Source organism: Tyto alba, unplaced genomic scaffold (genome assembly GCF_018691265.1).
Source record: "Tyto alba isolate M040663 unplaced genomic scaffold, T.alba_DEE_v4.0 Super-Scaffold_29, whole genome shotgun sequence".
Taxonomy (NCBI): domain Eukaryota; kingdom Metazoa; phylum Chordata; class Aves; order Strigiformes; family Tytonidae; genus Tyto; species Tyto alba.
Window position 1 is genome coordinate 2,971,670 of NW_024881303.1, and position 23,196 is coordinate 2,994,865.

At 41.8% G+C, this 23,196-nt stretch overlaps 1 protein-coding gene across 1 annotated transcript; it reads right to left on the reverse strand.

Annotated features, from left to right (window-relative positions):
* Positions 1-38: 38 nt before the first annotated feature.
* Positions 39-22,443, reverse strand: POLE2 (DNA polymerase epsilon 2, accessory subunit). Its single transcript, XM_033003013.2, has 19 exons — positions 22,339-22,443; positions 19,719-19,819; positions 17,326-17,401; positions 15,855-15,932; positions 14,523-14,616; positions 11,816-11,890; positions 10,522-10,605; positions 9,880-9,936; positions 9,420-9,468; positions 8,368-8,440; positions 7,608-7,780; positions 5,459-5,548; positions 5,188-5,242; positions 3,914-3,973; positions 3,738-3,815; positions 3,261-3,369; positions 1,223-1,399; positions 1,035-1,102; positions 39-216 (listed from the first exon to the last, which is right to left on the reverse strand). The coding sequence occupies exons 1-19, from the start codon at positions 22,404-22,406 to the stop codon at positions 198-200; spliced, it is 1,584 nt and encodes a 527-aa protein (XP_032858904.1). The 5' UTR covers positions 22,407-22,443; the 3' UTR covers positions 39-197.
* Between the last annotated feature and the right edge of the window lie 753 nt (positions 22,444-23,196).

A 23,196-nucleotide genomic window follows, 5' to 3' on the forward strand; every position in this document is an offset into this window, starting at 1 on the left:
CTGTCACTCTACATTTTATTGAAACTAGCACCAGTATCTTTTCCTGTAAAAGTTTATTTGTGTACAAAATAGACCACTTTTGGCTTTGACATGGATTACAAACAGTCTATAATACATCATAAAAATCAATCCATCTCAAATGAGTGCTATGGTTGGCTTTACAGAGGCTTGCTCCCTTTTTGTAGTCTCGCAGAAATTCAAAGACCCTGAAGCTTGCTGAAAATACCAAATAAAAACAATACTTATTTTTTTAAAAAGCTAGTTCACAATACTATTCTATTTCTTGATCTATGAAAGGCTTAATAATGTTTTAAACTATTTAAAACCCTAAAGCATCTCATGCTATGATATTTTCTATACTCAAGTATAGAACATGGGTTAAGCTATTATCAATTCCCGTGGAAGGGTGGAGGGTGTTACACACTCCTGTTTGAGAAAAACACAGCTTCTGCAATAAGGCATGAAACTGAATCAGACAAGACAAATTTGCACTTTTCCCATTGGGTTCTACCATCATTATTTCAAACAGGCAATTTTCATCACAGTTATAAGCCCTTTGATACTTCTTGATGCTTTTTGGTGTTGCAGATGCCCTTCCAGTCAGTGGAAGCACAGTTGGAATTAGTAAGTACAGATTTAAAATATGTGAAATCAAACCATGAAAGTGGCTTCTGGGCTTGATGATCACAGAATGAACCAAGAATAGTAAGTGTAATTAACCTATGTAACAAGCATCATCTATGGAAACTAATCTTCTACCCTATTTGGTCTCAATTATTGAAAATCATACAGTACACTATCGTTCCCTTTACTTTTGGACCATCGTTGTTACTTGACTGTAATTTCTAAATTTATTATTTTAGTTGTAGACATTTGGATTTCTTACACTGCCTACATATGAAGCATAAGTCTACATTAAACTGCTCGAACATTCACTCTGCTTATAGAAGTGATTTTCTGTGTTCCTCCTAATAATGAGAAGGTTAGCAAGTAGGAAGATACTTCCTTTTAAATGAGAAACTGAACATATTTACCTGTCTTCAACAGTCTTGTTGGAGGGGTAGAATACCTTGAATGAAAATCCACTTCTTGGAAATGAACCCTGTAAAGAAAAATGTATATAGCACACTTGTGTCAGTAAAATATTGTACAAATAGAAAGAGACACACTTGAATGCGACTGCACCCCCTTCTTATTTAGGTAAAGCATACAGAAATCTTACTGGATTTATGCAAAGACAGTCAACGTTGGTAACAGTGAATGGGTCATATTTATCTGCAATGACGAGCATATCTGGCACAGGATATACCCTCAGGGCGTAGTCATAGGCCCAGTACACAGGGCTAACATACAACGGCAGTGGCGTCAGATGTGCTTGTGATAATATAGTCTTTACAAACTGCAAGATAAACATAAATAGTTAATTTGAACCATTTTCTGCAAGTCAAACTCATTCCTGTAGATGCTAATGCTCTGTTAATAAAGAAGCTTTGAATCTGGAAATGGTTTTTGTGTATCTTACTCCCTCTGATTATCACTGATGTCTAGAGTAAAGCAGCAACTCCCCTACAACAGTCAGCTGCGTTTTGTGTGTGTGTGCCTGTTGTGGGGTTTTTTTTTTTAAGTTTTTCTGAAACTTATCAGCCAATATTTGAAGATCTTTAAACAGTTTCATCAATCACTCTCCAAGAGAGACATCTGCTTACCTGTTCCTCCAACCCAGGAAGTGCCAACATTGTCATAACTTTCATTCTGTGTTTTTTGTTGTTGTTGTTTTGTTTTGTGTTTTTTTTGTTTGGTTGGTTTTTTTGTTTGTTTGTTTGTTTGTTTGTTTTCCTTCTTCATGGTTTTCATCACAGTACCAGTTAACCACAAGACCCACGCTTAAACACAGTCTTTTCCCTGAACTGAGGAAATCATTTGATTCCGAAATGATTTCAATTCCTTTGGCTATACTGGGAGTTGCCCTGCTCCAGACACCAGCTGCCCCCTTTCATTTGCTTTTTCATCTGACAAATTCCAGACAGGGCATTTTGGTTCCTACAACTCTCTCCTCAAGCCCCTTCAAAGCTTCTATTATTTCTAATCATTCATATAGTTACCATTAGGTTCCATTTTTCCCAAAGGGCCAAAATAACTACAGCGAATTGGTGGAAGGGTCTGCTGTTGAAAGAAAATGATGTACCAAGTATAAGCCCAGTTATTCCACTAACACTGTACAAGGCCTAAAGACACTATGAATTCAATCTAATGTTAGTAACAAGATTTCCCCTTCCCATTCTCCTTTTTACACTGATAGCTGAATTAAAAAAACTAATGACAGGCAGAAAAGGCAGAGAAAAACTGAAGTATACAAAAGCAACCCAATATTCTCACCAGCAGAAAGAGTTCCAATACATAATTCTACATTTCCTTCATGATTCTTTCCCTCCCACACCTGAGAAAGCCCTGTATGAGTACAGGGAAGTGATAGCTTGCAGCGTACACATACATGTACGCAAACATGCAAACCAAAACCAAGGTGCATCAGTGTCCACAATGAGTACCCTGTGTTCACAAAGAAACTGAGCACTGTCACGAGGAATGACGGAAAAAAGAGCTGAAAGTTTCTGAGTCAAACGAACAAACAAAAAAACACCCTATAAAATAAACAGAAACAAGACTCCATCCATCACCACAATGAGCCGGTACTGCCTGGATTATTCGCATTCAATTGCATCAGGTAAGTCCTATCAACTCCTGATGTGCATTCATTAACTAGAATCATAACTCAGAGTGCTGTGGCGATGTACCAAAAGCAGGATTAAGACTTCAAGTGGGAAGACAGAAGACACAGATGACCTTTTGGAAAAGTGACATGCTGCTTTACTGCAAATGTCACTGGTTAATTGATTAAATTTTTTTTTAAAAGTTAATTTATATTAAACTTTGCCTTTAGGAATCAATGTTTCTTGGTACAACATTCATTGCTATGCTCATACACCAACAGTCAGCTGCTATGAAGTTGTGGGTTCAAGGGCACCTGCAGTGGGACAGTCAGAATGACTCAATGCCATCGATCAGTATCATGGTTTCAGTTATTTTACTGTCAAGATGGAAATGAAGGTAATAATACTAAATGTATAGATCCTTCTTACTATCCCTCTCAGTTAATCTTGCAACGTGTCATGAGAACACAGATCAGAGCACCCTAAATGCAGACCGGCTGATTAAAAAAGAAGTCAAGGAGATCTTAGCAAAAAGAGTTGAACACAACTCACATGGTTGGGAATGTCCATGTTGCTGCTGGGGAAGCGGACACAGTTCCTGCACATTTTGTTCACCAAATCTTCACGAAAGATAATTATTTCTTGGGTGCAATATTGAACCCTAAACGGAAAACATCAATGAAATTAAATAGAGATGAAACTAAAAGACAGGAAGCTGCATTATAAAGTTGATCTCCCTCTAGTATGGCAAAACAAAAAAGCATGAAAATAATACTCTCCCATATTCTCTTCATTCTCAGCAGATGCAGAAAATACATGATGCTTTTGATACTTGCTATCAAACTTCTAGCACCACTTCCTTTCATCACTATTTATTATATTTTAAACTAGTTATAATTAATGCAAGTGAGGAATTCTAATAAAGACAAATGTTTCAAAAATTTGTCATTTTTGAAAATTACATCTGCACGTAAATTAGTCATTCAGTAAAAGAACCCCATGAAAAATTGCAGTAAGTTACACTGTTACCTGCAAGGATTTGTGGTGAAAACTGAAAATGGCACCAGCTGTCTGAATTCCTGAGTAATATTTTCAGCCAGAGGAGGTCTAAAATAAATAGCAACAGAAGGCATCAACAAAGACTCTTACCTTCTTTAACTATTTAACTCAAAATTCCAAAATTTTAGAAAGTGAACCAGACTGACCTTGGTAAAATAGAACCAGGACCAGGGTCTTCAGGGCCAGGAACAAACACAAATCGACTACTGTAAAATGTGCAACATATCACTTTTATACAAAATGATCCTGTAAGTATCTAAATATTGGTTACATATAGCCATTACTCCCCAGATGCATGCAAATAACCTATTCTGGGGCAGAAATGACAGCTCTTCCTGACCTTAAGAACCACATAAATCACGACTAAGGCATAAAGTACACATCCATTCCTCATTAAAGTGGAGCAAACCTTAAAAACTGTTCACCGTGCAAGAGGGACCAACTGTGGGAAGGGAGACAGACCAGGTGTGCAGCCTGGCTCAGGACTCGGTGGCAATGGGTTCCAGGATCCCATACGGGGACCCCAGATAATCAGGCAGCGGCACACCAGGAGGGCCCCACCGGGACAGAGGACGGGGGATCGGTACAGGAGGTACGCTTGCTTACACCTCACACGGAGCTCAAGACCCGCAGGCTGTGGCCATTCCTGCTTTTGGGGCCCATTCCAGGAATCAGGTCTACTTAGGGGCTACTGTTATGAATTCAAATATCAGAAGCCAGAAGGGATAAGCCTAGCTGCCTCCTTATTTTACTCTCCCTTGTATACTCGAATCTCTGTAGAAGGGATTTAGTTCTCCAGGCCTGAAATGGGACTCCCACAGAGCAGGGATACAAGAAGGGATAAATAAAAGATTCCTCTGGAGGATTGCATTTCCTTGGTTAGCTCTCAAACCAGCAGCCATGGAGAACCATGTATGCAAGAATGGAAGAGACAGAAACAAGATGCTTCCGTGTCAGCAGCAATCAGTGTTTCAGACGAAATTTTCTGGGGCTGGTACAGAAGGTCTGTAAGCGCTCACAGCAGCATCAGGACTTCAACATCAGCTTATAAAGCAGCATTGCTCAGGCAGAACCCCGCTGATTTCAAGGGAATTCCAGGGGAAAAGGGCTCACCCAAATAGTGCTTTTGAGGGAATCATGGGCAATGTTTAATCCATGTGGAAAATGTTCCAGAGAGAGGCAGTTTCACCTTTGCTCACTCAATAGCAGCTTCCATGACCAAGCTATTTTAGATAAAAATCAAAACCTTACACTGCTCACAAAACAAACTTACAGGCCTGTTAGAAGACCAGCTTGCTATCTGATCATAGCTGGCTCATAATAATGAGAAAACATGGTATCTGATAATTTCTTAAAGTAATTAAAGCAAAGATTTCACAAAATAAACAAATTTCCCTTTTCTTAGCACTTTGCTGTGTACCTTTTATGAATGCTGGGATATTCACATATAATATCTGCAAGAGCCTTCAAAGAACCTAGTCAGGAAAAAAAAAAAAAAAAAAAAAAAAAATCTATGATACCACACCTGCTTAGACAATAAACACAAATTATACGAATCATCCCTATACTTCAGTACATTACGAAATGTGTCACTTAGAAAATAAGGGTTTATTTTCTGCTCTCTTAATTTGTTTTGCCATCATTATTTTAATTTAATGTACGTGTCTGACTGTACACAAAGACTTCCTTACCTTTCAGTGACTGAATTTGATTTTTTCCATATGGTGCAGATGAAAAATTTCCACAAAAGAAAAAGCAGGTTGGAGGTGCAGAGGAATAACCTAGGAAAAGAGTATCTGTGAGTATATCCACTCACTTCAGTATCTTTCAGCATCCAGCCTCCAGGCCATTCCATGAAAGGCACAAACTGAAACAGCACTTCAAGCTCTGCTGCTGTTAATACACCTGAACTATTTTCTTGATGCAGGCTTTTGTTAGCTTAAAAAGGATAATGGCAATGTACAAATGTCACTTCAAGGAAGCCTCTGTTATTTACAAGCCCAGTTCCAACAACATTGTTTGTGTGCATCCAGCTAACTATTGACCCAGTCATATAATTACACAAAGTACAATTATAATAAATAATACAATTCAAAACCACACATTTTCCTTAAAGAGAAAAATATCAAGTAGGTAGCAATGGATTACTATTAATCCACATGCATCATTCCAATTCAAGGGATCTACCAACATTTAATTCGCTCTTTGGCATTATAAAGCAACAGTAACTGGAATTGCCTGCGCATTTTAAGAATCTGATGAATCCTCACAATATCACTAATCACCCACAAACACATGCTTTATAGCAAAGAGTAAAAAAAGAAACCTGATTCCCATCCCTAAAATAAAAATAAAACCATATACTTAGGCATTCATCCCACGTTCCAGGTTACTCTCCATTTTCCTAACATGCAGCACCAGACTTGGATTTACTTTGCTATTTTTCAGTCTAGTTGGTAAATAGGACAGAATTGTTTATACCAGAGAAATGACTTTTTTCTTTGCTATTCCACTCAGCTATTATTTGTAGTCTATAATTATGAAGCTTATTAGTTGCCTATTAAATAAAAGTCTCAAAATAATAAATGCAATGTATGCATCTTTGCCAGTTGAGTTCAGTATATTAACCTCACTGACCAAAGGCCCTTTATTACTTCAGCATATGCAATCTTAGGTCAAGTTCAGTTTGCCTCAGAGATCTTGCCAACTTTGATCAAGATAGTGTACCGGTTTCGTAACTTCTGGATGAGTGTGGTAATGTGCGTCCCATTTTCTTTAGGTGAGTAGCGGTTTCCCACCCTTAATTTTATATTGCTTATTTTTAAAGCAGCCACCCTCTCACACTTTCATTCTACCTAAAACAGACAGGACAAGCTGTTCCAAAACCGCTCTGGAATACAAAGAAGCAATTCACAGATCTTGCAGATGCTTGCTATCCAAATGTTGTCAACATTACTAATGTAACGATGCGTGGAAAAAACAGTTCATATTTTAAAAGTAACTGACATTTTTTCATTGGTAGAACCAGAAAGCATTTGAGGGACTGCTGATCTCTGATGAAGAAGTTTTCTTTAAACTAAACCTAGGAAGAACTTCCACGAGCATGGGAAACATTCTTGCCACAGTACATAAAATGGCTACTGTCCAAAGCAGTATTAGTACTAAGTGATTTATGAAAAGAAAGCGTCAGCTCACAAAAATATAATACAATCCAATTTTAAAAACTGTTGGAGAAAGATCCAAAAGAAATACAATAACAACCATGAAATGCAAATAGCTGTCACTAAAATTAGAGTGAGACTTCACTGGCTTAGGGCTTGGGTTCAGTGGGATCCTACCAAAAAAAATGCAACAGTTGGGCTTATTCTAGGTTTTTTAAAATGGAAGTTCATCAAAAATGCACAACACAGCAATTAACAGGACTCCTGAAAATCATTCCCTGACTTTTTTTTTAAAAGTATACTTTTGAAAAAAGGCACACAAACCACTGTCTTGCTGTCAGTTGTACACCATCCAGCTTGCCCTGACTGACAGGGATGCTCCCGTGAGCAACCACATGATGAAGAGTTCACAAAGCTAAACCAGCATAAAGGTAATTTTCTAACAAAGGCAATTAGTTTTCTGATGAGGTAATCCCTGAATTAGCTCACCACTGGGTCAGACTTTCCAGCCCATGCCAAGGGGGAGTGAACACAGCCACAGCAGGGGCCTGAGGACCAGCTAGGCATCAGATTGCCTTGCTGCACTCGTCAGCTCCACTCACTGAGGCTGCTGAGGGCTTAAGGAAAATGGTAAAAATTCTCTAAAACATGGCTCAGAGTCAAAGCAGTTATCACCTACCTGAAAACATTGTGTGAAGCTTTTCCAGTATTTCTGCTTGATCCAGCCATACATCAGAAAGAAATACAAACATCGCATCCTCATTTTCATCCTCCAGCTGCTTTAGTTTTGCAGAAGCCTTCACTGAAGCCGAAGAAGGCCCTCCAAAGAAGTTTACATTCCCATAGAAGGCTCTACAGCATTAAAATATTCAAGTTAGTCCTGTTTTCTTCCCAAATCATTAGTAGTTTTAATTATGGCCCACTTAAATCATTTTAATGATTATTATTATGGTGATAGGTTGCTCAGATGGTATCAATAATCATTGACTACTTTATGGAGAAACCAAGGAAGAGAAATGGCAGTCACCTAGACATAAAGCAGGAGCACTGCCCTGCTGTAACTTAACAGATCATCTCAGGGTAAAAATTTATCCCAGGTTCTTTCCCACATCTAATCTTTGAGCAACAAGGAACTTCTTATTCCCGTGTAATATTTACCTAGTTTTGCAACTGAGAAGGGCTTAGATCCCAATTGTTACTAATATGCAGAACCCAACAGCCTGTGGAAGGATTTCTCTGCTAACGCTACAGGCTTTAGTACCGGTCCATGCAGAACAGCAAGTCCTAGAACTGCTTCCTTAAAACTATTTATTTTGAAGCATGTGGGGAGGGGGAAGAATAGCATACTTTCATGTCACAGAAATTATAAAATAATAATGCGCTTGCTTAGAAACACATAACAAAATATGGAGTGAGGCTGCCAAAAGTCAGTTTTATACCTAGTGGTAGCAGAAGGTTCAGTAGGCGGAAATCCAAAAGCGTTCACATGAAAAACTTCATCTTCATACCAACCTAAGAGACAACAAAATAACCTTTAGTTTTTCTAACAACATCATGTCCTAGACATTAGTCAGACAGTTGGCAGCTGTGCTGCATAGCTGGCCTCAGCCTCCATCAATCCCTCTCTTGTGATAACACCAGCCCCTGTGCTCTTTAGTGGTGAACCAGACCAGGGAACTACCTGGCTGAAAAACAGGCTGAGCAAGAAACCAATTATTTTTTTTTACCCCAGACACTTTTTGAATGGATTTGCTGCACAGACACATAAACAACCTTCTCAACCCAACTGAGAAGAATGCAGGGAAACAGGAATCCTGTTTGCTGGTCCTGCCCCAGAAGAGTCTCCATCAAACTGTACCCTTTCTCAAGAACTGTCCCACCTGTTAGAGGAACAGAATTAAAAGGGTGGTATTTGTCCCCGCTATCATTTGTGCTCCTAACTTCTATTTACTTTATGCATTTTAAACAGAAAAGACGCTATTAGAAAATAGACTGGGATTATGTATATTGCACAGAGTAATACTCTACAAACAGTCCATCATTTTACTAGAACAACGCTCCATATCTGTAAGCCCTTACATCATCTTTATGCGAAGACTCATTAAAGCCTCTGAAGGACCAAAGCTTTGCCAACAGAAAGCAGCATTTTCAGATTGTTAAATCATACTATTTGGTTATTCTAGTCATATTTCCTCCAAGCATCTTGGAGCCAGGCTAACTAAGGCCAATCCTCAAAGCTGCTGCAGATGCTCACATCCCACCGACATCGCTGAAAACCACAAATTTCGCAGAGCTCTGTTCTCTGCCTCCAGAGCTCACGAGGTAATGGGAAAGGCTTAGGGCCAAAAATCTTAGTCACAAACTCAAATTATGGTCAAGCCTCAACAACATGAGACTTGTCTGTTCAGCCACATCTGGCAGACATGTAACTGCAGCAACAGCCATTAACAGAATAACTTATTACAAGCTAAGAAAAAACAGTCTGCTTTACCTTCTGCCAAGACAAAGCATGATTCAGTATATAAACCACTGTGGAACTGGTGCAGAAAGGTTAAGAAATACATTTTTCTTAGATCAGGACTCTTAAACTTGTTTGTTAGCCAACGTCTGCTTCCCAGCTGGTGTAATATATTTGGACACTACTGAAAGTTCACAGGCTGCCTTAAGAGATGGGCAATTAATTACCTGGTAGCTGAGCAGGTAAGTTCATGAACAGCCCGCAAACAGGAACACGCTCTGCTACCACTAGGAGGAATACTAACCTTGTCCTGACGGTCTCTGTGAAAGGGCACTGAGCTGCAGCAACAAAGTAATTTGAAAAGAAGGAAAAAGACAGACCTGCAATTCTCCCTACGTAATTTTTAATGGTCAGTACTGATTTATTATTAAATTTAAAATTCTCCAGGTCTACAGAAAATTTCTTCAACTCTTACATCACAGAAAAAGGATATGGCTTTACTAAGGTCTAGCTGGACGACTCCTGTAGGGTCTTCTAGGAAAAATTTCCCCTAAAAAACAGGATTAATTATAAAGCAAAATCCACCCAAGCACATAAATGTTTCAAACAGAAGCATCTATCAGTCAGCATTTAGAAATAATTCAGTGAGTTTTAATATTAGAATGCACTATCAGAACTGAAAACAATGTATTTTATAGTAAGTGTATCCTAGGACCTTTCCTCTGAGCTGCTGCAGTTTGGATTGCTGGTGCACCCCCTCCTCTACAACCACAGTCCAATGCAACGGCAAGTCCAAACAGAGTCACTGGAAGCTCCAGCATATCAACAAGGGGCATGCCTAAAAAAATACACCTGGTTCTGGTTGCTGACATAAAGCATTACAAGATTCTGTAGCAAGAAGATAAAGACATTTTCCTTCACACACTAACACCGACTGCTTGTGGCAAAGTCTTCTCTTAAGGAATGGATCTTGCACCACTGACACTGATGGGAGTTCTGCCACTGACTGACACTATGGGATAAAGTGGTGAGATACTTAAGTTTTCTCATTTTCTAATACATTATAAATATTTTCTAATATATTATAACACTGAATGAATGGTGACCTAGATTTCCACAATAAAAAGCAACCTACCTCCTTAAGCTGAGTTATCATCCCAAGCACAATCACTTCTCCTACTTTAGCTGTATTGCCCAGTAGAGTTTCTATTGTTTTAAGCTGGAACCAAAGGCAAAGAATCAAATAACAATTAAATCAAGCTCTCCATATATCTATTCTTAAGCAAGCAAGACAACGCACCACACAGCACATGTTTTTACATAAATACACAAATGATCTATGAGAGAATACAGGCTCATCAGAAAAACCAGGGACACATTTCTGAACAACAAATGGAGCAAGGTTTAAGAAAAGATTTCCAATAATGGCTGCCAGCATAAAGAACTGCTTAGCAAGTAAATGTTTATTGTGATTATTTTGCTTACAACAGGATTAAAATTGAAAAGAGCAAGTGGCAATTTCTGCTCTTGCCTAAGAATATCAATTGTAGTAACTGGATCCTCAGCAGGATCCAATCTGAACCACAGGGCCAGCCTGCATGCATGCAGTAACATTAATTACTTTTATTGAGGAACCTGAGATGGATGAGAGAGAACACTCCAGAGTAACACAGGTGACATCGCATAGCATGCTGTCTGCTGTTTCTGGACAAACTTATTTCAGTCTGTCAAGATGCAGTTAAGGGAGACAATCTTCCTACGACACCAGCATCAGCAATGCATTTGCCACTGCTGACAGGGAGGATAGGAAGCAGTCAAGGGAGAAAGATGCCTGTAAAGCCTGGATGGAGATGCAGGCTCGACTCAGCTAAGGTCAGTTCCTTTTTTCTATGTGATGGCACGCTCCTAACAGGGAGAAGCAGGGAAGCTAAGCAAAGCAAAAGCTGTTATTTGGTACCCAGTGACTGACACACACACACGTTCATCTTTTTTTAACAGTATGTAATAACTACATAATATAGCAAGAACACTTAATATGAGAAAGCTGAGATAGGGACAGAACAGATTAAAGTTATGGCCTTATTCAATTTTAAGTTTGTGACTCTAGTGCTTGTGAAAGAGAGAAGCAGGGAAAATAACCCCAAGCAGAGGGAAGTAAAGTGCAGCAAGCTGAACAGCTAGCGCCCTTCCACCTCAGGAAGCCACATTTCTCTTGCACTTCATAGCTGCTTTTCAGCGGTTTGGTCATTGTGCTGATCTGAGCCAAATAACTGCATTTTTGACATGCAGGCTAAAAATGATCAAAAATAACTCATTTCCATTCATTACTCATATTGGATGTAAAACTAAGATGTCACTGGAGAACTATTACTGCATTAAAGTATAACACAAGCACAGTTCCCTTGGCAAGAAAAAAAACAGATTTTTACCTGGAATTTGCTCCCATTGTCATCAGGATGAGCAACGACTGCTGAAGGAGTAAACAACTCATGTCTATGAGTCCTCTGCAGAAACCAAAATTGAAGTAGTCCCGTTTAAAAATAAATGAGCACTGTCAAAATGCCAGTTCATTACAACCACTATACAAAATACTTTAAGTTCTCTTACTGTATTTTATTCAGCAATGTTTAATTTGTTGAGCATAATCAGTTCTTTTGACAAGAATTTGCTTCTAAGAAATAGATACTGGACAATAAAACTAAGCCCAAAAAAGTAACATTGAAGCATCTGTAATCCTTCTAAGAGAAGTTATTTCTGACTATCTGGAAAGAAGGGGTGGGAGAGCAAGGGAAGGTAAACTGTGTTAAACACTAACTACATGGAAAAGAGCAGGTGTCAGGGCAGGGCCTATTAAAAGTAAGCAACTCGGGTTTGGGGTTTTTTTGTTGGTGTTTGTTTTTTTTGTTTGTTTTTGTTTTTTTTTTTTTTTTTAATAACAGGAGCAAGCTACACTAACAGATGAACTGTTGAGAGCATGAAGAAAATGCATTGTAGAAATTTTCACTTCTTTCACTGTTTTTCATGCAGTCTGAAAGCCTCGCCTTGGAACAAACCCATCGCTACCAGCCCATGTAACACATGCAGTAAGTGCTATCAGCAGCCCCATCGCACATAGTGACCTGAACCTTCACTTTTCTGGAGAGCAGAAAAGCATGTACACCAACCATACACAAAACCTGTACAACAGAGAGTCTATGTGAAACCATCAGGCAAAGAGGTGCAATAGCACAATACAGTCTAGGGAAAGGAGGCTTCAGGATCTACACTCTATGGACACCTCCAGCTGCTTTTCACAGAAACCAGCTGTTCTGTGGAGTGTGCCAAGTCCAGCAGGTTTCACTGATCCTGATGGCCGTTTGTATGAACTAAAGCTTCTTCGGTGAATGGTTAACTTGTCTTCCAGAGCAGGGGGTCCCAATTACAGTACACACGCTCCTAGTGGCAGTTAATTCCCTGGCAGACAGAGAGTTGTTGCTGCTCTGGGGTATCCACTCGGTTCCCGCAGTTCAGCTGGGTGCCTCCCTGCTGCCCACGGGCTGGCACAGACAAAAAGCTGTGCTGGCTGTCTCCCTGCCTCCAGCCGCTTCGCTCACACCTCGGGCCAGGGCTGTGCACGGCCAGTTAGGTGCGTGCAGTACCTGCCAGCACCGAGCAGGATCTGTGCTGTGGATTAGCCCGCTGCAGCTAGTGAAAACACCTGAAAAACAACTACCAAGTCGTCTGATCAGCAACTCACTCCCCATCCCACCACTGCTCCCACTGGGCTGCACAACACAGGCAGGGCAGAGCGCAGCACGGAGTAAGCAGGCGGGTGACATGGGACTGGATCCAAACCTGTGGGGTGAGTGGAAGAAAGGAAAGAACAGGGTTGTGACCCTCTTCTAAGGGATGATGAGACAGCGGGTGCTGAGGGGCTGACTCCAGCTGTATGCACAGCCTGGTGCAGAGCCACGACCTACAGCTGCTGTCAGTACCTGCAGCTACTGTCACAGAATCATAGATCCACAGAATGGTTGCAAAGGACCTTAAGGATCATCTGGTTCCAAGCCCCCTGCCCCGGGCAGGGCCCCCTTCCCCCAGCCCAGGGGGGTCCCAGCCCCGTCCAACCTGGCCTTGAACCCTTCCAGGGAGGGGGCACCCACAGCTGCTCTGGGCACCCTGGGCCAGCGCCTCACCCCCCGCACAGGGAACAATTTCTGCCTCAGATCTCACCTAAATCTGCCCTCTGTCAGCTTAAAACCATCACCCCTCGACCTATGCCCACACCCCCTGACCCAGAGTCCCCCCCCCCCACCTCTCCTGTCCCCCCTTTAAGCCCTGGGAGGCCGCTCGAAGGGCTCCCCGGACCCTTCTCTTCTCCAGGCTGAACCCCCCCAACTCTCTCAGCCCGGCCTCCCAGGGGAGCTGCTCCAGCCCCCCCAGCATCTCCGTGGCCTCCTCTGGCCCCGCTCGAGCAGCTCCGTGTCCTTCTGCTGTTGGGGGCCCCCGAGCTGGCCCCAGCACTGCAGGGGGGTCTCCCCAGAGCGGAGCAGAGGGGGAGAATCCCCTCCCTGGCCCTGCTGCCCCCCCTGCTCTGGCTGCAGCCCAGGGCACGGGTGGGTTCTGGGCTGCAAGTGCACGGTGCTGGGTCGTGTTGGGGAATCCTGTTCTGGATTCGTTCACAAGACAAGATGCACGTGCCAAGAGATGACAAGGGATGGCTGCTCTCAGTGGGCATTTCAAAAAATGGAAAATTAATAAATGAACTAAACTAGAAGTGAACTTCAGTGCTTCAAGGAGAGCCTGAAGGAGAGCTTCACGGGGCTTCAGGTTTGTGTTATCTCAACAAGCACTACATACAACATGCTAATCAAACATAGCACAGAGACAGACTACGGGAGGGAAAGGAGAAAGACACACATGAAAGTACATAATCCCCTCTTAATGCTAAAATACAGAAACACATGAATCCATCATGCTGTATGGTGACAGTTGAGAAGACTGATAAACCTTAGTACAGATGCTGTTCTTACTCAGATTTTATTTAAACTGTAGCTCACAAAAGCACCTCAACACAAATCACTGTTATACTTTAAGAATAAAAAAAAACCAGCATTTTGTTTGTAGATTTTGTTAAACAAAGCAAAACTTCCTGACCTGTTGTAAGATGGTGTAGCGTTCACGAAACAACTCCGCTTTATCTCTGGCAGTTCCAAATAAATTTGGTACAGGAGAGTTGGTCATCGACAGCCTGCAAGAAGTTGAGATTAACACAACTGAGATTAAAAAAGGTACATTCCACAGACAAAAATGACTTATTGTTCTAAAAGTTGTAGGAGGCTGCAAAAGCTGTAATACTACTGCATAATTTATTTACTCAAAGCGGAAGATTTCTGCTAATCCTGTGTTTCTGCATTTTGAAGGCTACTTCCACTTAATTTTCCTCTAACTCACAGTCCTCAAGATTAATCCTTCCACATGAATGGGGCTCTGCAGAAATCGTTTTTTAAAAAAGCAGTTATGTCTTAAGTGGCCATGATCAAGAATAGATTCTTCCTCTTGGTTAGCAGGTTGGTCTTCATAGGGTTCTCTGCTTCCAATAGTCTGGAAAGTGGCACTGGAATAAAACTCCTACTGCATATGCACAGATTGCTTTTGCTGGACCAGCAGAATCATGGACCAAAGCTAGAAAATGAGTTGCACTTCTATGAAGGTCACTGCAACCCCTCACAATGGACACTCCTATCCATTCCTCAGTTACCACCACTTCAAGCTTTTACAAAGCACAACCTCTTTCGGGGGCAGCAGTCTGGGCTGCTTGCTGTTAACAGTAAATTCTTTAGATAGTAGAACATTTAAAACTCATTTCTCCAACAACTTCTTCTTTTCTCCAACCTGGGGGATTATCAATTGCTCCTAATTTTTCTTTTTTAGATTTTGTAGTTCTCCTTAGAAATCTCCTAGGGCCTCAAGGAGTTGCAAACTACAGTCTAAGAAATAAATACATGCAACAGACAGACCAAAATTATTTTTAAAAAAATTAAACAGCCAAATGTGAAAAACAAACAAAAAAACAAAACAAACAAAAAAATGCTACGTTTAGTGATGTATGGCCTTACCCTTACTGTCTCTTTTATTATTCATTAGACGGCATAAACAAGTTGGGTATTTTACTATCTGATAAACACCGAAGTTTCAGAGCCAGTAATATCACAGGCAGCACAGAACACACTGCCATGAGACATACAGGTCCCCATTTCAGTTTCATCCTACTGTACTAGGAAAAACTCAATGGCACATTTATTTATGAGCCAGTATTTATCATATAGCCTGACTAGCTCTTTATAGACTAAGAAAATTGTCTCACCTCACTCAGGCTTGAGATGAGCAGACCCAAAAGGAAAAGATTAGAAAACAGGCTTTACACCATATAGAGATTTTTTTTCTTAAAACAAGAAGTGGTTGAAACTTAAAACATGCAAAACTTACGGTATAAACTTCTTTCTTTCTGAATTATAAATATAACGTGGAATATCGAAGGCTCCAATAATGTTGAAAACATTTTCTCTGAAATAAGAATACATTTACAACATTATCTGCAGTGGATGAAACAAACAGTAACAAAACATGCTGAATAGTTTTGTTCACTGTCACCCCGCGCTATCACCATTTCTCCTGCATCACTCCAACTATTGGATACCACTGCATCTTCTAATTCAAAAAAGGAAATTCTTCAAAAGTTCGTTTATAAATGGCAGAGGGATACATCTCCTTTCCGTACCATCCCCTGCTATCTTTTTTGACAACAGAACAGCCTTGGCATGGTTAACACAAATAGGTTTAAACAATGGACATACAAAACTATTAATCAAGTTGATACATCCCGTTACATTTACTGGTTCAACTCTCTCCCCAATGCCTCTCATTTCCCTCTTACTGTAAGTGAATCAAATCCATCAGAGTAGATAAAATTATCCCATGAACCTTCACTAAGGCTTACAAGCACATGACAACCATCATTGCCTATCAAACAGTGATGTCTTAGGCTTCAGAGTGCCTTTCTTACAACACTTTGCCTTCAGGCTTTCTGCAACACAGTTGGAGTTGTGATCTGCAGAACTAACTCTTCCCTTCAGGACTCTAGTACTGAGAATCCGCGCACACAGATTTCACTTCTGGAGCAAAGAATACATGAAGCATATAAAACAACACGAAGAAAAGTCACACTCAAACAATCTGCATCATAAAAGATCCAGTGACAAGGAGAAAGATAAAAACCAAATTTGCTTCATATTGATAAACTGTGGGATCACAGTATCTAATTGACATGCCTAGCAAACTTTCTGTGCTTTGCATTACGATGTCAATACACAATGTGAACACTAAAGGAAACACATTCATCACCATCACAAATAACGTTTTCAGAAACTCAAGTAATTGCTCTCTGCTTTGTTATCAGAGGGTGAAAATCAATCACAGTTTTCAAAAAACATCTCTGCTATACAAAAAAGCAGAAACAAGCACCATGGAGAAAAACTTTTCCAAGTGCTTTCAGAAAAGAAGTATCTTAAGAAAGGAACAAAAATAACCTTAGATAATTTAGATTTAGAGAAAAGGAAATAACGACATGAACAGAAGTAACAGCTTTTCTCTGTATTGTAACTATTGGTTTATTTCATTGGTTAATATTCAACCTGTATCACACGTAACACATAACCATAGCATTTTAATTCCAGAATGTCAGCATTATATTTAGAATCCCCTAGAGGCCTATCCATGAAAACAAATTCTCTAAGGAACATTACTAACCTTCAAAGACAGTACCAGGAAGACAAAAGCACAAAGCAATTACTGCGTGTGTGGCACTGCAGAAAATGCCTGACCTTTATTTCCCAAGAAGAAATAAGGGAATGCATACCAACTCCTCTAAACCTCAAATAAAAAAGTAATGCCACCGTACATAGTTTCATCGGATGCCTGGCTACATTCTTGGACAGCTGCTTCCACTGTGGATTGTTCAATCATATTAGATGACACTGAAAAGAAAATTTCAAATTATTAAAACTGCAGCCTATGGAAAGCAGTAAGAAAGTAAGTAGGTCTCAAATCTCAGTCTTCTCAGAGGAATATATTACACAAGTAAGCGTATTTTCAGTAAGCTAATGACACGCACTGTTTTCTCTTTACAAATGGACCACTTAATATTCTTACCAGAAGGATACATCTCTAGTGAAAAAATAACCCCCCAGACACACTGTGCCCACCATTAATTCACTAAACATGGAGAACAAGACAATTATAGTCTATGCAAAGCTGCCAAATATACTACAAATGTGTTAGATCTGAGCTTTCACATTCTGGAGGTTAATTTTGTTCCAGAACATTATCACACAGATTGCTGTCATAAATAAGTATTCAAACAGTTTAACACAATTTTGGAGATAGGCACACTGTTGTCTTCATAGATTTAAATTGGTAATTGAAATTTTAAAATATTTCTAAACACTAATGTTTGCTGAATTTGAAGGGAAGATCAATCAACGCAGATTCACAAAAGAACTTGGTCAGCATTGCTAAGCCTAACTACTGGGCTCCTGGAACAGAAACCAGTACATGAAAACCTGCCCTCGAGTTCCCTATTCAGGGCATGGGACTTAAAATCGCAGTTCCTGTAAGACAGTGATGAATATTAGAGCAAAAGGAGCACTAAAGGAGCTAGCAGGAATCACAGGAAAGACCAGCATGTCTGAATTGCATCTATATCCCTAGCATCAAAAAACTCTTGGACGTTGGATGGACAATATGGGAATTTTAGCACAAAATTTCACCCTGGACAAAGACCGGTATTGGTGAGTGCACTGACTGCATGTACTACATTGGCCCTAGAGCTTCCTGTACAGACCCAAATTCGTTCAAAGCTGTGGATAATTTGTACCAGCAGGCTTTATGCTAGCCCAGGACCAGTTCTTCAAACTGCTTTTACTCCCTGTTTGATCAGCTATGATCTGTTATACCATGGCTAGAGTAAGAATATAAAGCTGTAACTTCTGTAGTCTATGCTCTAGTAAAACTACAAAACATGCATGTGCTCACCCTTGGTTTAATTCAGTTTAAGTAGGATAGGCTGGGAAGGTTTCCTGAACTCATCTAAGGCCTAGTATTTACTTTAGATCACATTTATGTGGATTTGAATCTCCTCAGCTAAAAACTGGAAGTGAGCCCAAGTTTCCTAGTTCTTATGAGCTCTGATCAGTAAACACACATACATCAGGCATCAGTGCCACTTCTGTCAGTCACATCTTTAACTAAAGGTGCTACAACTCCTATGTTTTGTGCTGTCAGACTGTGTCAAGTCTATTTTGAGCTACTACTCCATGCCTTTCACGGCACTTAGGGGCAGGGACACTGGATCTGTGTTCTTCAGGACATACTGTCCCAATTAAGCCAGAAGTAGTCCCCAGACAAAATACCCCTGCCAAGATGATGGAACTTCAAGCGTGCTCAGAACCAAATGGGTGGGGAGAACCTAACCAGCTCAACCCTTTGAGTGTCTCATGTTTTTATGGGATTTTCCAGGAGTTTTCTGGATTGCATTTTTGGACTTAGTAATTTACAGAATTTGATGTACTTTCACATGCCAAGCTGGTACAGCTTCTCCAGTGCTACAGTGCCCCAACTGTTACCAGCACCTTCTGCCCAGTGTTACTATCATGAGATCAGGCTGACATAACAGAACATCAGCACCTGCCTCGCTGCTTCAGAGAACATCCAGGCGACGGTTAAATTCCATCCACAGTTGGTTTAAGATAATATGCTGGACCATTATACTGGTGCACTTGCATCTCCTACTCCACTTGGATGTGAGGGCAGTGATCTCTGAACAAAGGAATGCAACTGTTCCCTTTCTGCAGTCACAGATAGGCTCTTTGGATTATAGCTGTCAAAAGCCCAAACTCTTTTCTGGACCTGGTCTACTGAATAAGAAGTGAATTAATTTCTCATTATTTCTTTGGTTTATTTTAATATTTAAAATCATAGTTTCAGATGCAAAGATGTCCATACAAACTCAACTAGGTGTTTTTAGTAACTGGCATTGAAAAATTTCACTACTGTTGGAAAAGTCAGGAAGTACCAGGCTGCCAAATTTTTAAACGGCAGAATTATACTATCTTCTGCTGACATTACAAACATCAGTATTTAACAAAACAAAATGTCAACAAATACATTTATCTTGATCAACCCAGTAGACTAGAATGATACCTTAATGCATATGCTGCCACTAACTCTATCTAAATAACATTATAAGCGGAAGATAAACTTAGCAAGCTTAAGAAAAATAAATTGGTTACTTACAAGGCTGTTTTTCAACGGCATCAATGACATTTTCAATTACATCGTCAAGTTCTACTTCATTGATGGACTGAAAAGCTTCAGTAAGATACTTCAGAGCATCCCTAATTCCAATGAAGAAAGTCAGATCAAAAAGCAATTAATATTCAATAGTTTATACAAACTATGCCAATTTTGTCAGATGTAAATATAAAAGCTTCTGATTAAAAAAGTACAAATAATTGGTACTGCATAATAATGCATTAGTTTAAGTCAAACAAAGAAAAAAATCATCGGGATTGAAAACACTGAGGATAAGAATTAGAGAACCTCATCCTGCAATCATACAACCACCGAAAGATTCACATCAGAAGGGACCCCCCTAAGGTCTCCTGGTGCAGCTTTCTGCTCTAACAGCACAGGCCGGTCACAGCGTTGACAGTGCTGCTCAAATTCTGAACATCTCCAAGGAAAGAGCTCTCACAACCTCTCTTGGCCCTGCCCTGGTGTGTAACTACTGCCCTTGTGAATAACTTTTTCATAGGATTGCAGAAAAATCTACATTGGAAGTGACCTCTGGAGACCATCTGGTCCAACTTTCTACTGTAAACAGGGCCTCAGATTATGCCATCCAGGGCCCCATTGAGCCAAGCCTCGAGTATTTCCAACGAGGCAGATTCCACCACTTCTCTAGGCAACCTACTCTAAATTTTAATTATTCCTACAATTCAGATTTTATTTGAAGCTTGTGCCCATTGCCTCTTGCCCTGTTGCTGTGCATCCTTGAGAAGAAAGTACCTCTATCTTCTCAATAACCACTTTTTAGGAAGACTGGGATTAGATCCTCCTGAGCCTTCCCTTCCTGAGGTTAAACCCAAATCCTTTCCATTTTTTCCATGTCAAGTTCTCCAACCCTTGAATCACAGAATCACAGAGTAGTTTGGGTTGGAAGGGACCTTAAAGATCAACTAGTCAAACCCTCTGCCATGAACAGGGACACCTTTAACTACCTCAGGTTGCTCAGAGCCCCGTGTCCAACCTGGCCTTCGATGTTTCCAGGGAGGGGACATCTACAACCTCTCTGGGCAACCTGCTCCAGTGTTTCACCACCCTCATTGTAAAAAATTTCTTCCTTGTATCTACTTTAACTCCACCCCTCTTTTAGTTTAAAACCATTACCATCTTTCTTATAAGCCCCCTTTAAGCACTCAGAGGCCACTCTGAGATCTCCGCAGAGCTTTTTCTTCTCCAGGCTGAACCCCCCCAACTCTCTCAGCCCGGCCTCACAGGGGAGCTGCTCCAGCCCCCCCAGCATCTCCGTGGCCTCCTCCGGACCCACTCCAACAGGTCCATGTCTTTCCTGTACTGAGGACCTCAGAGCTGGGTTATCTTGCTGGTCCTCTACTAGACCCTCACCATTTTTTTAGTATCTCTCTTGAATCGAGCAGACTAGAATGGGACGAGTGGAATTTCTTCTGTTGCAATCTGTGCTTGCTGCTCCTCATCCCTTCCCTGTGCACTGGCTCCTTCTTGCTAAGTCCCCGTTAAGTAGCTGGACCATCTTCACCCTCTTTTGTGCAGACTGAGCAAATCCAGCTATTCCTGCTTCCCCTACACACCATGAGGTCCAGCCCATGACCACCCTAACAGTCCCCTGCAGGACCCACTCCAGTTTACCAGTATTTCTGAGATTGGAATTCTTTTAATTCTGAATAACACAAGGATTAGAAATCCACTTCTACCCTCATCCTTAGACTACAGTCTTGCAGTTAAAGATAACAATTTTCTTATTAACGTCATCTGTCAGCCAGTCCAAACTGGCATTTTGGTTAACTGCCTGACCTTCAAAATGTCTCACTTCATTTAACTGTGGGAGTCAGGAGCCCTGAACTTGGACTCTTCACTAATGAAAGGGCCAGGACACTGTCCAAAATAATCATGTCCCATCCACACAGAAACAAAATGGAACTTAATGCATGATCTTGGAAAGAAAAATACGAGCAACAGAGCCCCAGGCACTCTTATAAATCATGACACCTTCCGCTGCAAGCAAAAATCACTTTTCTTTGACCTTGCAATCTCTAATTAATACACATTATTATGTACCTTTGGAAATACCACTTTTTTTCCGCTAGTAAGAGATGCTGAACACAGAACTGTGAAGTGCAACTCCAGAAAGAGATCCCAGAGTTGCCAGGGTTAGCTAAAGACCAAAAAAAAAAAAAGAAAAAACAAAACAACAAACCATCCAGCACGACTATCAGGGAGGGGACCAAGAGGAGATCCCTGACAACTTTTGGTGCTACCTAAACCCACGGCGGGCACCGCACGGGTGGAAGTGGATGGAGGATGCCCACAGCAGCAGGCCAGGCAGGAGAGCTTCCCCAGGCCTCAGCGCGGAGGCGAGGAAGAGGAGGGCAAGGCAGCACCACATCCCCGAGAAGGCGAAGCGAGGGGTGCGGACCTGTCCCTGACCAAACCCCACACCGCCAGAGCCTGCGGTGGAAGGCTTGAGGAGACACCCACCCCCCCGCCTCGGGCGGAGCGGGGACCGGCCCGGGGGGTGCCCAACGCGGGGCCCAGCCCGGGCAGCTCGTCCCGGGCGGGCTGACCCGCCGTGCTCCCCTCCCGCCGAGCTACTCACGCCCGCAGCAGGAGCCCCCGCAGCCGGAACGCGGAACCCAACCGGCGCCGCAGCCGCTCCGGCTCCATGGCGGACGGTTGGCGCCAAACGGCGCCGCGCCGCCCCCACAGCCCGAGCCCTGCCCCGGGGCGGAGGCTGCGCGGCGGCACAGGCGGCACTTCGTCTCACATCTTCCGAAGTCTCTTCAGTTTTGCCTGCCATAAAACATCCATCAGATATGGCTAGCTGTGAATCGGTCTCACCTGTGCTCCTGTGCGTGAGCCTTGTTTTCACCCGTTGACTCCTTTAGTCTGTTAGATGGCTTGGGATAGTTCTCTCTCAAGATTCTTCATTTCTTCTCACTCCTTGATCCATCCCTCCTAAGGTTCACCAGCTCTGGATCAGGGCTGTTAGCAGTCAGCTGTCGTTGTATCATATCTTTCATAACTCTGCCTTGTGGAGAAAGACTTAGGGGTGTTGGTAGGTGGAAAACTGCCCGTGAGGCAGCCCCGTGCGCTCGCAGCCCAGAACCCACCCGTGCCCTGGGCTGCAGCCAGAGCAGGGGGGGCAGCAGGGCCAGGGAGGGGATTCTCCCCCTCTGCTCCGCTCTGGGGAGACCCCCCTGCAGTGCTGGGGCCAGCTCGGGGGCCCCCAACAGCAGAAGGACACGGAGCTGCTCGAGCGGGGCCAGAGGAGGCCACGGAGATGCTGGGGGGGCTAGAGCAGCTCCCCTGGGGGGCCGGGCTGAGAGAGTTGGGGGGGTTCAGCCTGGAGAAGGGAAGGGAGACTTTGTTGTGGTCTTTCAATATCTATGGGGCTTATAAGATGGAGAAAGACTTATTATCAAGGTCTATAGGACAAGGGACAATAGTTTTGAAC